This window comes from Battus philenor, unplaced genomic scaffold (genome assembly GCF_028537555.1).
Source record: "Battus philenor isolate CCGP_79_NKW_IND1 unplaced genomic scaffold, ilBatPhil1.0.hap1 SCAF_3, whole genome shotgun sequence".
NCBI classification, from domain to species: domain Eukaryota; kingdom Metazoa; phylum Arthropoda; class Insecta; order Lepidoptera; family Papilionidae; genus Battus; species Battus philenor.
Genome location: NW_027181693.1, coordinates 8,318,991 through 8,336,625, shown reverse-complemented (window position 1 = coordinate 8,336,625; position 17,635 = coordinate 8,318,991). Strand labels below are relative to the sequence as shown.

Sequence of the window (17,635 nt, the reverse complement as noted above, 5' to 3'; positions counted from 1 at the left end):
TAAACGTTGTAAAATAAAGTTACTTTTTTTACAATGTTTAAAAATAACTACTACTTCATAAAACATAATAACTAATTTGAATGGAGTGATACTAGAAATATTAGATAAATTTGAAGAGGGAATGGCGATATTAAGTACCCAAGGGGCCAGAGCCAACAATATAACGCAACAAGTCAATACAGCTTGTCGTCAAAAGCTAATGTCAATCAAAACACTGAGTTTCGATTTAATTGTGAACAAAATATTTGCTATATTTTGGACATAGATTCCAAAGCTATTAATAAAATATTACACTATGCTTATTATGCTTTAAAGGGTGAATTATATATTATAATGTCTCATTTGTCAGCAAAAATATTTAAAGCTTGTGCATGTTGTTACAATCATCCTACTTAAAATGATAACTATGAAATATGTTACATTCTTTGTCTATTGCAATGCGACAGGCCAATAATATCTGTCAGTACAATGTGTACAGGGGCGGATAGTAAGCAATAATTTTTAATATATTACTATCTGGATTTGAAAATGCGTTTTCTTACTATATTATCATTATATTATAATATTACATTATTATTATTATCATTTTTTGCTGAAAGCATTACGTTATGCTGAAAGCATTGAATTTTTGAAATGACATGTATGCATTCACCACTTAAACCTTTACCTCTATAGACAATGACCGTGCATAAAAATAAGATACAGGAATGTTAAAAATATATTCGGATGAGGAATCAACTACGAGGTGCAATAATATTTAAAATGTACCAAACGTAATAAAATATAAAATTGTACATAATTCTTATATTTATATACACATACATAAAAATAGTACATAACAATAGTCATCAAGTCATCATCTAGAAAAGTGACGTTACGGTAGTAGCGTAACCCACTTAGGTTCCGCAGACGAGTGAAATTAGTTAGCTGCCGCCGCCATTTCAAATATCATATTTGCATCCGCCGGCTTCATTACCAACTGGCGGCCTTAGAAATGACTTTTTCTGAAACGTGTTCATTAAATTAGGTTCGCGTATTTCGCTTTTCTTATAAATAGGGTTTAAAATACAGCAGTTGTTATTATTGACTTCTAAGAAAGACATTATTTTTATTATTGCTATGGATTTGAAATATTACCTTAATCGTAAGTGTTTGAAAAGTAATAATTGGTAAATTGTATTTGCAATCGAAATTTACGGAAAGGTTATAAAAATCGAGAAGAACGCGCTAACAGTTTTTAAAGCAAATACAAAATGTTTCTGATAGAAATGGTATAAGAAATAATTAATTCAAAATAGGACAATACGCCACAACAGTAATTCGTTTGCATTCCACACTCTTTAAGTTATGCATTTTATTATCCAAATTCCGTCCAAGTTGGGACATTACAAAATATTTCGTCCCGACCCCTCCAACTGTGAGATCCGAAACTCTCCGAACTTCAACACTCAAAGCTTATCTTTTGAACAGCTGTAATTTTGATTCCTTCATAATTTTATTTTAATTGTAAAAGCAATCAATGATAACTTTCCAAGATTATACGACATAAAGGACATTTAAGAACAAATGCATAAGAATCTTTATTAACTTGAACCGTAATTCAGGTGAACAGCTTTAAAATTTATTGAACATTTAATGAAATCAAAGAATTCTGTTTTTTTATTTAATTTTAAGGGATCATTAAATAATGATTACAATATTATGTATTGCTAAATCATCGATTGCAGAAGTGAACATAAAAAAACCTGTTTAATTCACATTTATGTCTCTAAATTATCATGTTGTATTTCATTTAAGAAGTTCGTTAAACAAAACTTTGTAAAAAACTATATTATAGTGTGATGGATACTATAAATGATAGAAAACTCGGGAATTAATTAATATACAACTGTATAAAGGATATTATATATGTGATCACAAATAAAAACCTGTCTGAGTAGTTCTTAGATCGTGAACCCTTGCAGTAAAGCTACGAGTGTTTCAAACACGCCCCGTTTGAGCTAGGAAAATTTCAAATTACGAGGATGCTCAATCTGATTCTATATTTTATCACATTGGTCTCTTCTGGCATTCTTCTCATGATGTACACAGGTGGTCACTCTTAATTATCATATGTGGATAATAGATGAATAGATAACATAAATGAACAAAATATTGAGTTAATGACAAGTTTGCGTGCGTGGAGAAGTGCGGCGAGGTGCAGAGTACTGTCGAGTAGTGCACAGTAGTGCAGAGCAATGCAGAGTAGCGTAGAATAGTGCGGAGAAGCGCGGAGTAACGCGGCGGCCGGGGCTCGTAATTTAATCAGCGGCAACAGACGGACACGGCAGCCTGATTACATTAGACGGCCGCCACAATTACGCAGATCGGATTTACATCCGCCGCCGTTGAAGTTGCGCGCGTTCTATATCAATGCCTATTTATTATACTACTACGTAACTTATGAAAATTACATTAAACTGAATATAAAACTATTCACCGCTGGACATAGCTAAGTGGACAAACGATTAGCTAAACTCAATCTTCTTAATTTCAAACTTTTCCTATTACGCGTAAAAAATTCGCATATCGCTTGTATAATATCGTAGAAGGCCCGGTCTCCGCCGACAAGTCAGGTCCTCGTCATTACGGGGGTTACCGTCCCATTGCATAATAAAATGGGCAAAGTTTCCTCAAGTCCATTATAAATTAGACAGCGGCAGAGAACCGCATCATTTAAGATAGGTAAGATGTGACCCGGCACGAGTCGGCTAACAAACTTCCTTTTACATTGCCTCCGCAATCTTGATAAAAAGAACTAGCTGCGATTTAAACTTATCACTGGATTTATAAATGAAGAATATCTTGCAAGTACGAAATTTTATAAATTGGTCCTGTTTATTTTGCTTTATCTACTCGATTTTGCCGCCATTTTACCGCCTGGAGTTCCTTGTAACGACTGACATTTAACATTGCACTTCGGTTCATACACATAACATTTTTACTGGTAACTCTCTTGCGCATTTACAAGAAGTAAATAGTATCAAGAATAAAAACTTTTATTAATTCGAATGTTTCAGACCTTAAAAGTAGTTGGATTGTTTCAAATGGAAAATTCAAGATCGCCATGAAAATTCGCGCGGAGTAGAAACAGTACGGAACCTACTTGTAATTACACAAATGCCATTACGTGCCTCGTACTATAGCTTAATTGCAATATGAATGTTAAATATTACAAGTTATACCCACAACTTAATCTTTTCTACATTCCGTCGCTTAAACGCACTTGTGCCTATCACTCAAGTCTAAGAAAACGTAAAAGTAAATGATTTATGTATTATTCGATTTATTGGAATATGTAAACATATTTGAAGGTGATCTACAATAATTAGATTCAGTTCTAAAGAAAAATAAAGAAGAGTTTGGAAAGGGGAGGAATTTTTAATTTCCGTTATGTCAATCGCCCAGTTTAAAAGAAATTCGGAAATTATTTACGAAATATGACTCACGAAAAACTCTCGATTTCTTAATATTTTTGAAAAGCATGTTAGTCTTTAGAACCTTTTTGATGAGTAGAATACACAGTAGTAAGTTATAATGTGTATCGCAAATTCTGTATAGTTTTGTTTGTGTACGCCTCGTCTATTTGTTTTTAATTTTAAAGAAAGATTTATCATATAAAAATATTCGTTATACTATTTAGTATAATTTTAGCAACATGTTTTTATTACACAGAATTATATAATAAGTGTTCAAGTGAACTTCGATTCTGTGGGAGCCATTACCACATACCAAATTCACTAGTTAGTAAGGATTTATTTATATTCTAAAAAGATACACGAGAAAGGTAGTAAGTGACCAGGTCTCGAAAATTTCGTTGCAGAGTTACATAGGTATTAAAAATGCGTAACGTTTGGTAAATAAAGAATATAATACTAATAACAAAATCTTAGACGTAACTACAGACGAACACCGTCTTTATTGATATGAAGTAAAATATTTTAATAGGGCGCGGTCGAAAGACGCTGGATGCAGGTCGCTTTCGACCAGTCCTATTAACACGTTCACTGCGGCTTGAGGTCGATTCAGCCTCATGGTAAACTTTGCACTGGTGCGGCGCATAAAACTCGTGTTTTCTCTCTGGTGCGGCGGCTGTTTTCACTCAACCGTATGAGGTATGACAAAGACAAATGTAGCTTTCTTTATGTCTGCGAAGCATTGACTCAATATTGTAAAAAAATATTGATAAACATGAGGCAGAAAAGGCCTCAACCGCACTACTAGGAAGTTCAGCTTGAGGCTGATTCGACCTCAGCCGCACCAGCTGAAAGTTCTTCAAAATTGGGCCCGCAGTGAACGTGTTAAAGATCGGGAAGGGTTATGTCCAGCAGTGTTCACAAACGTGCTACGGCTGAAATGTTGCTGATCATAATAAAACTATTTTGTGCAGGTGGCATGGATGCATTTCGAGCAGTCGGCGATTTTGACGGTGCACAATCACGTTATCACACGTAACCCGCGAGTGAGCGTGACTCATGACAAACATCGTACTTGGTTTCTTCACATCTCCGACGTGCGTGAGGAGGACCGTGGCCGTTACATGTGTCAAATCAACACCGTAACTGCCAAGACCCAATTTGGATATCTTCATGTAGTTGGTAAGAGTTTATCATCTAAAACCAGTCTAATATTCTATACCAATAACATCGACTACCTTTATAAATCATCGATGTACCATTTTCCTTTCAAAAAAGATGGAAAATTTTAACAGACTTCTGTAAAACGATTATAAAAACCTCTTCGAATACTAATAGCTGTTTTTAAACAATAACTTTCTTTTCTATTGATATGTATATCGTTGACAGCTTCAACTGGATGATGGCATGAGCTACACTGCCACTGAAATTGAAATTTTTCGCAAAACGAAATTTTCCAAAAGAAATACTAGATTATTATTGTTAGAATAAATTATCAGATAATTAACGAAATATACCCAGCATTTCGCCAAAAATATTTCAAAATTCTGGTAAAAGAACCTACATCTCTATGCGTGGTTGCGCTGGACACCTGTCAATAATCATATTTCATTTACATTTGCCAAATAATCTAATAAGAACTTTGACACCTAATCAGTTGAATGATTGTTATTTTTTTTGTTTTGGTTAGAGAAATAAACTTCTTAGAGAAAAATCATTTGCCTATTACATTTTGATAGATGTAATAAGCGATAAATGTAGCCTGTGTCCATATGTAAGTTGTTTTTAATTGAGCAATTATCATTAGTTATTCTTACACAAGTATAAATAGAATTAAATGCTTCTATCACTGGATACTTATTACTTTAACCTTTTTTTATTAATGCCTTTCTCTTAACCATTTCATTCAACTGAAACTTGAAAATATTGTGATAAAATAACATAAAATTTGCTGTCAACTTCTAGAGGATAATAACTATGGCCTTGTTATTTGAAATAAGAGTGGTATAACATTAGACAAGACTGATTTGGTTCCAAAAATGATGTTGTCCTCTATTACAGTGCCTCCTTCAATCGACGACTCATTGAGCTCAAGCGACGTTATCGTCCGAGAGGGAGCCAACGTCACTCTGACGTGTCGCGCTAATGGCTCTCCTAAGCCTACCATCAAGTGGAAACGGGATGACAGCTCAAAAATCTCCATCAGCAAAGGCCACACCGGTTTGTTCTTAATAGCCCCGAAATAATTTGTTAAAATGTATATCATGTAATAAATTGAATTAATGATTTCTTTACAGTTTCTGAATGGGAAGGCGAAGTATTGGATATGGCTAGAATATCCCGCTTGGATATGGGTGCATATCTATGTATAGCTAGTAACGGAGTACCTCCTACTGTGTCTAAAAGGGTTAAAGTTAGTGTTGATTGTAAGTATCACCTCACGCAACTATCGCGTATTGTAATTTAAAAAAGTAATTAGATTTTTTTAATATTTTTGTAACTGTTCTGTTTTTGCTTTTTACATCTATGTTTTTAAAATCAATTTATGACTTTATAAGATACTTTATCATAAATAATAACGAAAACATTTTTTCGTATGTTTATAGTTCCTCCTATGTTGTGGATTCCACACCAGCTTGTCGGAGCACCTCTATACTACAACGTGACGTTGGAATGTTTCACGGAAGCTCATCCCACGTCTTTAAATTACTGGACTAGAGATGATGGGCACATGATTCACGAAAGTCCAAAATATCACATGGAGAACATAATAGGGATACCTGCATACAAAACGCATATGAAATTACTTATAAGACATATTATAACTGAAGACTACGGCACTTATAAATGCGTTGCTAAGAATCCTAGAGGAGAATCAGATGGAACTATACGATTATATAGTAAGTCTTTAAATAATAAAATTTATATTGCATAGACAGGTAATAATCTAAACATACTTTCTGTGTAGCTTCATCACCGCCTACGACCACTCCTGATCCTCGGGCGTTGACGATACCACCACCATCTCGTCCACCACGCCGGGATACCCCATTGACGGACAAAGGTATATTATTCTTCACAATTTTGATATCGCCTCTTTATTAAAAATATCTACTTCGTTATTCAGTTTTACACTCCACTTTGTGCAATTATCAAATTTTCTTGAGCGTTATCATTTTATGATTTAATTTAAGTAATACATAAATTGTAAAATATGCTATGCTTTATTACGTCTTACTATAATTTTAATACATATTTACTGTCCATTTGGCACCTACAAGCTGCTTAAAATATTTCAATGACATTTTAGGATTTATTGGTACTAAAACAAAAAAGTTGAACGGAAAAACAATTAAATTTTTCATTTAAAGCATATTAATCAATGCAATATGAATATTGAATAATAACTTTTTTATTTCGACAAAATATCCGTTATATAATGCTGTAAAGTTTTAATTATTGTTTTTAGCGATATTCATAGAAACATTTTTACATCGATAATCAACTTCTAGATTCGGTACGGTTATAAAATGTTTTAATCTACTCCTAATTAAAATAAATACTGCAGTAATAGCTTATCACTGAACCTGTGTGAATGTATATGGTGGTGGTATATCTAATGTTACATAATGAATTCTCGAATTCTGTTATGCGAAGAATTCTAAGTTAATCATAAAAACGCACTGCTAAAACACATACAACCAGGAAATATAAACTAAGAGAATTTGTTAATAAAAAAAAGTGTATTCAATTAATGTCACCTTCGCCTAAAATTGAAGATTAACCGTGAATTTTAAATGTTATGTATTTTAATTTTTTTAAATTAATTAGTATAAACTTTTATATAACGACGACGATTTTTACTAACCAGACCATTTTGGTACATATATAATTTGACGGTTTATATACGTAAGTTATTTAATAAAATGATTATTTTACAGCGAAATTTAACAACACTGTTGTTAAATTTTCTGTGTCAATGAAATTTATGGTTCTTGAACATGTTTTATTTTTATATCACTACAGCTTTAATGCATTGTACAACGGTTTTTGTCAGCGATTTCATTTATTAAGAGATAATATTACCTTTACGATTTGTATCCCTCGAGGTCGTTCAGTTTATTTTGATTGTTTGTTGCTGTTTCAGTTATTATTAGTGGTCGTTACATTTGTTTATAGCTCGTAAACTATTACGGCTCCCTGCTTGTCGCCGGTGGGTTGTTAACTGGCTACAAAAGTTATGCTGATCGTAAAATGCAAACAAATCGTTTATAAACAAACGGCCAGCGAAGAGCTTTAAGCTGTTTGCTTATCACATGCAAAAGTTATTAAATCTAAATATAGAGGGTGACATTAACAGCTTACGTAAAATATTTAAAGCTTCGAAAATAAGAACGACCGAAAATTAGAGAATAATCAGCTATCTTGATTAACATTTTACTGACATAATGTTTTTTTGGATTTCGAACGTATAATCCTTTTACTTATTAAAAAAAAATTAAATCGAATTAGGATTGAGGAGATTCGTAGACGAATGAAAATAACCAACACAACCCAGAGGATTGGCAAGTTCAAGTGACAGTGGGCAGGCCACATAGTGTGCAAAACGAATAGCCGCTGGGGTCTTAAGGTTCTGAAATGGAGACCATGCAAATGCATCGTAGAACTTCCACATAAAGACAACTTAAAACTGATAACAGACTTGTTAAGGACGTCGGGAAATTGTCCGGTCTTATTGAAAATCTATAGCAGAGATCCATCTGCAGAAATGGACGCCTACGGATGAAATGAAGATCATTATCATGACAGTTAAAAATATTTTATTTAATTTAATATATCGTAGAGACACAAAATCTTTAACACTAATTGAAAATAAGTCAAGATGAAACTACAACCTCAAGTTTTGTAAATCTATTTCATAATTACTAAAAGCCAATTATAATAATTAATTTCAAGAAATATAACACTTGATCAAAATATTTTTAATTTAAAGTAATGTTCGTATAATAATAGGGGCTAGTCAGATGTTTGTGTCTCATTAGCGCGACATTGGTGTGAAGTTAGACCTCCGGTCCAACATGTTGCCGGACAGCGTCGTCTTGCGACAAGCTATTATAACAAAGCCACAACTTCCGGCTTCCGTCGTGAAACTTGTCAGATTTTCTTTCAAATTCTCATTGTTTTGCTTAAAATCTCGCTAAAGTTAGGCGGTGTACTATCCTAAAAATAATTAACGTTATGTTTTGGATCATGTCCACTTTAACGTTTTTTAAAAACTTTTTTAAAAATTCTTAGTTCATTCTCAATTTTCGAAAATAAACAATATCGTATAAAATCTTTTGTCAAACATACTGTATCGTTTAATGACTTTCTGAAATTAAAAAGAGTAGTCACAATTTAGAAACGCTTGAAGATTTTTTAAATTGAAGTTATGTAAAAAGCGCTTAAATATTAATAATTAACCTTTAACATACTCTAGATTAACAAATAACTTTTATACTTTAATTAAAAATATTTAAGCAACATATATTATTATTAATCACTATATATTTGTAGACATGTTACATGATACATTTTGATATGCATATACTTTAAAACATGGTTGTTTTCTGGAGTAGTTTTCTTTCTTGAGAACTTTGTCCGAATAGTCCCAGAAAAGTAAAGTATCTGTGACATAAAATTACCATCATATTAAAAAATATTTTATTTACATATCTAACCGGTTTTGTATTACGAAAAACTAGTTTTTTAAGATCTGTTAAAAGTTTCATACCATCTGTTAAAAAATACTTTTGCCTTGGAGCTGGAACCCATAATGTACTGGGTAATTATTCAACGATTGAAGAGAATCCATAAACTGTTTCTGTATCATTTGTCATACCCAAATAACCTCTGCCTCTGTTTACAATTTACCTATCTGTTTTAAAATAACTTTTTTTGAATGCAAGGTGACAGCGACTATTTTTGTAAATTTTTTGTTAATAGTAACATTGATAACCCTGATCCGCTGACGAGACAATTCTCCTGTGCACTCTCACTTTTCCAGCACTCGTTTACCTCGCAGAGATACCTTCAAATTCCAAACAGGGCAAACCAATTGTGGTCGTCACTTGATTCTGTCCATATTATTTGATTTTCAAATAATTTGACTTTAATAACTTACATTGTAAGTCAGTTAAAGTTTTAAATAAATGTGTGTGTTAAAAACAAGATTTATGACATCAAAGATTGGGTAGAAAACGATCCGAGACTAATAACCGATAGTAATAATAACCGAGCGGTAAAATGAGTTTTGAATAATATGACAAAAAAATTAAGGATCACAAAAGCACTGAGTGTTCGTAAAATCTGAGGAAGAAAGTAGACGGTACAACAACCAGCGGATACCTAAATTTCGCGGCAGTTTTTGCGCAACGCGGCGAGGACATCGACCGTCGCTGTTTTACTTTTTGCGTCCATTACGAATTTACGGCTAGCCAGGCCACTCGACAATATTGCATGACTTTTCAATAACTGCCGGCCGCTTGGCCCGTCCCGTGCTATATTGAATCTTTAACCTAATGAGTTGTACTATTTTGTTAAAGGATATTCGGCAGACATTGCGTTTTTGCCATTTCGTACTGTACATATACAACTGATATAATCACGAATAAGAAATTTAAGTAAATATAAATAATAGTTTTAAACTTTTAAGATTTATGTAGTTATTCTAACCCTGCCTATGGCATAAATAAATTAAAACAATTTATTTAAACGATTCACGCCGCTTCCAACCTATAGAAAATCTATGTCCAGCAGTGGACGTCTTGTGGCTAAAATTATGATGATGATGAATTTATTTAATACTTGTGATATCACACTATTTCACCTGATTAATGAATTCACGTACTTAAATATACTTATTAATGTTTATTTACAACAGTACCGCGTTTATCTGACATGTCTATACAACCACTATTAATTTGTACAACTAGCGTATGCTAATTCCCGAAAAAGAACTTTATAAATTATTAACGTCTGAACGATCACGGATATTTGATGGATGGTTTAGAAACTTAGTATTTGTTACTTCTAATCATTATACATGCATAGAGATGCAAAAAGCTGATATTTACCTATGTACCTCTCCTAAGAGATCTCCCAGCAATTTTGGAATTGTATAATATAACAGAACCAAAGCTCTTTACGGAGCAACTCAAAAATAATTCTACGTTATATCAAGCCATACGGTACGATTACAAATCCGTTAAAACTTAAATTAAGACCTGTGGTTTATCACGAGAAGGGCTGCATGCGTAGAAATATTCCTGATTAGAAATAGTTTACTGGATTAGAAAGTACTCATGAAAATTTTGAATCTATTTAAGTTTAACTCTATTATAAAAACTTTCGAAAATATACGTCTTAAATGAAAAATTCTTCTTCGAGTTACAATAAAACTGCTGCATTCATTCGCGTATGCTTAGTAATAATTTATAATAATGTATTTACGTTTCTTTATTTACTTTTAGGAAACAAATATCAATCCAACATAAACGAAATTGAGAGACGAGAATCAGGAAAGCAAAAAACAGATGAAGGAGGTGGAAAAACGCACCTTAACTGGGTAGGCGGTGCGTCTCAAGTCACAGGTGCAATATTATCTTTAATAACCTGTTTTTTTTATGTTTTTAACAATCATCTCTTTGGTTATAGATTTAAGTAGAATAATACTTCGAACAAAATTAGCATTTTAGCTTATAAGAAAATATTCTTTATAAAATTAGTTACTCTTTTGTGAGCAAATGTGTACGGAATTACAGGGAACGTCTTTAAATTATCATGATAGAAATTTAAGAAGTACAAAAACTAGTGGAAAACCCTCTTATAGTGTGAAGGGTTCAGTAAGTTATAATTGAATTTGAAAAGGAATTGTTCTACTACTGCATTAAGGATATTGTAAAAGTGATTACAAAAAATTTGTCTGACCTACTGTTCAGGGCTTTCCTCAAATCAGGACGCGTTTGTAACTCACGTAGCTTTAAGTTGCAGGATGCCATTACAGGGTAGTTCTATCTGATTCCATTTTCCATTGTAATAATACAAATAAAAAATAGAACCATGACCTCTTATTACTACCGCTTATGCTACCAAAATTACTGTATTAACACATGATGTGACATTTTATGTTTCCAAGTAACAACAGCACACGTGATGTTATTTATATATTATCAGCGGTCAGCGTTCTTCTAGTAAACAAATGTACATTGTTTCTTATAAAATTTAGTTTTTGACTGTTTAATAAATATTATTATTTCTTTCAGGCGATGCCGATTGGAGAAGAAGCCACCCGTGGATTATTCTTACAATATACTTAATTCATTATTTTTAAACAGTTTATTTGGCTTTATGTAACAATGTGCCATAAAATCTCACTTTCAAGTATAACAATTTTTCGACATTATTCGTAAAATAAAATCATGATATTAATTTTAATGAAAAACATAACGGTAAAATTATAATAAAATGTTTATGTTAAATTTTTAAAAGTTTAGCGCACTTTCTGATTCGAAATGCCAAAAAATAAATCTAATGAAAAATAGGCAATTTTTTCATAATTTCTGTCTAAGTTCGAACACGATATTTATGAAAACAGGTATTTAGATTGTATTTAGTAAATAATTTAGCACATACACCTAGCACACTGTCACAAATCTAAAAAAATTGTTAACAAACAACCATTAAGGTTTTACTTAAACAACTTTTAAATATAAATATATCTAAATATTGTTATCAATTATATGTACTATAACAAAATAAATAAAGGTTCCTTGATAATATCATGGTACAGCAGATTTCAAATATTTACTTATTATACAAATTTAAATTGTTTAAGCGCTTTACTTTTGTTATTTTAATGAATCTGCTGTGCCATGGTGTTCAACTAAAAGCATTGCACACGTATTAACATAACATAAAGTGCACAAGAATAGTAAAGATTAGATGGAAACATAGCGTAAGACTGAAAAAAAAATAATCAAATGTATAACTTCTTAATAACTTAATTTATGAGCTTCTCCAAGCACCATATTTGCTGTGATAATGATTTGAATTAGTTAAATACGTTTCCATAATTACATTATTTAATAATCTTTTTTTTTTCGGATAAAAACAAGATCATATATATTAAAAAATTGAATATTATTTTCTAAATAAATATAGTTATTCCGAAAAGAAAGTATATGACAAAATACAATAAGAATATTTAATTTTCTTAAATGTCGTATATTTTGTGTAGTGAGAAATAGAAGTTGGGAATCTTTTCTATTTAATTAAAATAAAATTGGTCACTTTCCCCAGGAACGCTACATTACGTTAATTACACACACTAATATGGAATTTAAATATGAGTATATAACATTTAATTGATTAGTATTGTAAACTATTTATAACTTTATCTTCTGGAATGTTGTAAAAATTATGAATTTTCATTTAGTGCATTCCTTTATTATTACTATATGTAAAAGAACTGGCGCCTGCAACAGCGTTGTAATTTGGCTAACGATTTAAATAGCTTAAACGCGGCTTAATGCCTATTAGATGTTTTTTTTGTGATCTAAACAGTCTTAGTTTAATAATGTTATCACCATTAATTCCACATTTTTCTGCCAATTAAATGTCCCTGAAATTGATATTGTACAAAGTCTAATATTAATACTTAACGTGTTGCCAAAATGCTATGTACAGGTCAATAGCTGTAAAGCAAAAAGTTATTATTGATGTAAATATATCATTTAAGCCAAACTAATGAAGTGTGTTTTTAATAACAAAGTGTATTGACTGTTTAAGAAGCGCGTTTTACGAGATATTTGTAAGCCTTCTTACATTACTATACATACGTAACGATATTGTGAATTAATAGGTAATAAACAGAATAAAGCTTGTTTTAAATTAGTTTTTTAATGAAGCGACCACCTCAACTTTACAAATACACTTTATTATATGTTTAAAGTAATGAATAGGTACGTGCAATACTGTGAAAACAAAATTTTAATGTTTATTAATAGTACTTTGTAGCATATACTAAGAGTACAGACGTCGACATTAGGATTAAAATTTCGTTCTGGTCTATCCCACAAACATAATTTATGCAGGGAAAGTTTTCATCCGTCATATTTTGATAGGCCGGAACGCTTGCAAACAATATGCGGCGGGTATTTGAAGATTACGGCTGGCTTTAGGGCGTCGAAGAGGCTCCAACTGTATGTGGCCGTTCGCCAACTCCCGTAAGCCAATCTAACTTCTTTTAAATGTGTTTTTGATGTAAAGAACACATTACGGTACGCATCGCTTGCCGCAAATCTCGAACAAAATTAGCTTTTGATTTATTGAGCTTTAAGTTTATAACTGTCTAACGTCGATGAAGTAGGCGGATTTTCGAGAGCGGTCTACAAAATAAATATTCTTTTTTCAAATAAATTAAAACTTTGCATTACTCTTAATTTTAAAATTATTATTTGTATAATAAATCATCTGCTGAAGCATATAAGCTAACGAAAAAGTAACAGGTACAAAACAAGTCTTGACTTGCATTTAGTAAATTGGATAACAAATCAAGCTTATAGAAATTACTCGTCAGCTATTTGATAAACATTTACACAATAAATTATTTATCAGAAATCAATCTCTAAGTGTATAGCATAAAGCTTAAAATAGACTAAACTCTGATCAATTACATGTAACCTTTCATCATAATTGTCACCCTTGTAACAGCGGGCTCATTACTTAGCCGCAACACGGTAGGCGTGGAGTTACTTCCGTCGCAACCGGACACCATGGGGAGAGCAAATAAAATTAACACTTATTGCTTTCCGCTAGAATTACCTGTAAATTATAAGGTTGACAGTATTTCTTTGCATTTGGATTTTATACAATTAAAAGTGAAGTGATTGAACACATTAGTCCAGCAAGTTACAAGAACGATGGTTTGAATAAATGTTACTAATTTTGAATGATATTCTGATATTGAAAAAAGTATTTAACATTAAAACTGAAAAAACATTTTAATGAAAACTTTGTAGCTTTATCACTATTTTACATTCTTATTTTTATTACATTAACTGCAATTTCTATCTCGGTTAATAAATTATTACTTTGCTAACAATAAATATACTTTATAATAAGTACATTTCGGTCAAGATTCTATGTGTGTATTTTTTTAAATATTATTATATTTGAGGATGACTATGTACGTTACTCAAGTTTTGCCATCGGTCAATTTCCTGGACAAACATTAAACAAAATTAAAAGTCGATCAGTCTTATGGCGATAGCGAAATTATTTTAGCTTTTTTTTTCCTAGATAATTTTCACTTATGTTTTTTTAGTTACGAAAGTCATATATGTACTACTAAATGTTTTTAAATAGCATTTATTGTCATTAACGTTTTTATATCCTTTTTAACAAGTTCATTCTACACAATATTAACAAGAAATATTTTAAATATCACACGGAGAATATTAAAACGAGACCTGAGGCTGCATTGTACACAAAGCAGTGTAAAATATAGATAACCCATCTTTATGTATCAAGCTAAGATAAATTGGCTGTGCAAGTACCGGTGAAAACAAAGCAATATTATCCAGACTAGTGAATGCGATCGTCTCGTTTCGGTCGGCACAGAGGGCCCCATAATTTCCAGGAGGCAAATTAATCCGGGCACGGGCAGGCCGATCGGCGCCGGTCAACGCGTCCCCGCATACTAATGCTATTGTTTATCGAAGGGGCTAATCTCTGCGTACCAGCCGTTACTGTCCACTCTAGAAATTATAACGGATCACTTTCGGTCTCGTCTAATCCGCCACCAGCAAGTCAAACGTGCCTTTTCTCCTGATCTTCGGTTGATTATTCATTGTTTAAAATACGACCGTATTCTGTTTACTTATTTGATTACGTAAACAAAGTTTAATTAAAAAATTCGTATGTAATGAGTTAAAGGGAAAATTAATATATCATCTCTTTCTTCAAATAAACTGAACTAGTGCTGTCCGAAGATGCTGGTCATATTGGGTATCTATGGGAGAGGCCCATGCCGACGAATGGATGAAATGATGGTGATGATAAACGATATCTTTCTTTGGTGTACAATTCACGGAAAATCTCTACTCTTTACTATTTTGATAAGCATTAGTCAGTGATATATTTAACATTTGAATAAGTCGTAGAGACTTTTTGTTTGATTCTGAGCTTTTTAAAAAACAGCCATAGTGTTTGTGATGTTAAACAAATATTTACTACATTAAAATAATTTATAGTACATTTTCACTATTTATTACATCGAGTCTAAAATTTAAAATTAAAAAGTGGTTTTGTCGGAACAAATTTCCCTAATATAAAAAAACACGCTCTTTTGAAAAAATATGTTTAATCTCAATTTACGTAAAACTTAAACGAAACCGTTTGTATTTAGCGGTAATTGTTTTTTTTAATTATAGATTTGTTAATACACCTGAAACAATAATGATAATATTGTTCCATAACAATACAATCATACGAAAAGATTCAACAAAACACTACACTAGGAGTTGTCGATCTCGTAGTAATATACGTATAAGAGGAACAGTTCCGACTAGTATGGTGTATTAAAAATACTGACAGAATTGGTTTGAATTTTTCTAGACACAAACGAAAAAGAATCGATTTTGTATTTACTTAATTTTATTTTAAAAATTTTCGTTGTGTCCTTTTTACGACCCATACCTCTCTACTAAGGATCGTGCCCCTACTTGGTAAATTTGTTGCGTACTGCGAGTGGAATATAACGCTTTTTGGTCCAGTCTTCGGCGGTATATTGCTTCAGCTACTATGGTATCGATTGTGGTTTGGATCTGATCGGCCCTGTGCATAGAGTTGCGGTCTCGTGGTCGCCGTACATACACGAAGTTGTTATGGTATTTCCTGAGTATGTGCCCGACAAATTCTAAAACTCGCTCTAAAGAAAGGCAAGTGGACACTTCGAGTACCGTCCGTAAAAATAATTTATTTTAAAACATTAAACGAAAAACCCACATATTTTTTAATTTAACTGGTTAGAAGCGATCAGCATTCACGGACGTTCTACGATGTGCTTGCTGGTTTTTGTTCACCGCATAAGAACCTTAAGACCCCTGCGACTAGGTAATTGCTGAGGAAATTTTCCGCGATCAAATACTTGTTATCACGGCAAAGGTTTGAAAATAATTTTAATAAAGAGTGCTTAGTTTATTAATTTCCGTAGCAGTACCTAAATGAGATTAATGGAAAATTAACTGGTTTTGAAAAAACAAAACTAATAATAAAAAGAGATTAACTAAAATACCGCAACTTCTAAATCCGAAAGAAAATCAAGTAAAAGTCAAAGAGACATAATACAAAATCATCAAATGATAGTAGCATGTGTAAAGCTGTAAAAGCACCGTTTCTCACAGAATGATAATAAAGGTAACCCTCTGCCTCTCATCTGCGGCGCCTTTATTGTTATCGAATAAAAATAATCCCCGGATTTTTCGGGATGATCGTAAATTATGGCGTAACCGCAAGGGTGCGAAACTCCTACGTACTTGTGTATATAGTACATTGCTACCTAACGGCCTTTGCATCTTAAGTACCAACTCTTACACGTCCACATAAAATTAAGCGTTTTGGAGATAAATCTTGTGTATTTATCAGTATGTACAAAACTTTGTTGGTATTGGAAAAATCTGACGAACGATCTCATGGTTCTTCTTATGATGAGTAACAACAGTACATCATAAGCCTACATAGGTCCATTATTGGACAAGGACTTCCCCAATGTTTTCCACCCTTCGCCGGCCTCTATTGTCGTCATTCATCCACATTTAGTACTTATTTTGAGATGTTGTACTGTCCAAAAGTACTGTCCAACCTATATCTCTTTCCTATCGTATCAGATGTCTCTGCTCTAAAACCCTACACGACTGAAGAAGCCAACCCACTGCTTTTGCTTATAGATTTAGAGATCAGTGCCGATACTTTTAGTTCACTGTCGAAACTTTTTTATTTCGGATTTCATCTCCTAGAGTAACGCCAAGCACAGCTCTCACCGCTTTATGGCTTTTTACCAATAGACCAGTCCAACGATGTAAAATCCATGATGAGACTGATCATTGTAGCGACCTTTGGGGGAGGGCTATGTCTTGCAA

General features: G+C 32.4%; 1 protein-coding gene across 2 annotated transcripts in view; it reads left to right on the top strand.

Annotated features, from left to right (window-relative positions):
- The window catches only part of LOC137926832 (lachesin-like), an 81,305-nt gene extending 68,633 nt beyond the window's left edge, over positions 1-12,672 (top strand). Inside the window, exons 3-9 of one of the 2 annotated variants that reach the window (XM_068770546.1) lie at positions 4,430-4,637; positions 5,517-5,675; positions 5,753-5,881; positions 6,062-6,355; positions 6,424-6,519; positions 10,967-11,086; positions 11,759-12,672. In XM_068770546.1, the coding sequence (XP_068626647.1) occupies positions 4,430-4,637; positions 5,517-5,675; positions 5,753-5,881; positions 6,062-6,355; positions 6,424-6,519; positions 10,967-11,086; positions 11,759-11,826 (1,074 nt within the window). In that variant the 3' untranslated portion in view covers positions 11,827-12,672. The remainder of the gene's footprint in view (positions 1-4,429; positions 4,638-5,516; positions 5,676-5,752; positions 5,882-6,061; positions 6,356-6,423; positions 6,520-10,966; positions 11,087-11,758) is intronic. The other variant, XM_068770547.1, reaches the window with a different exon arrangement.
- The last annotated feature ends 4,963 nt before the right edge of the window (positions 12,673-17,635 follow it).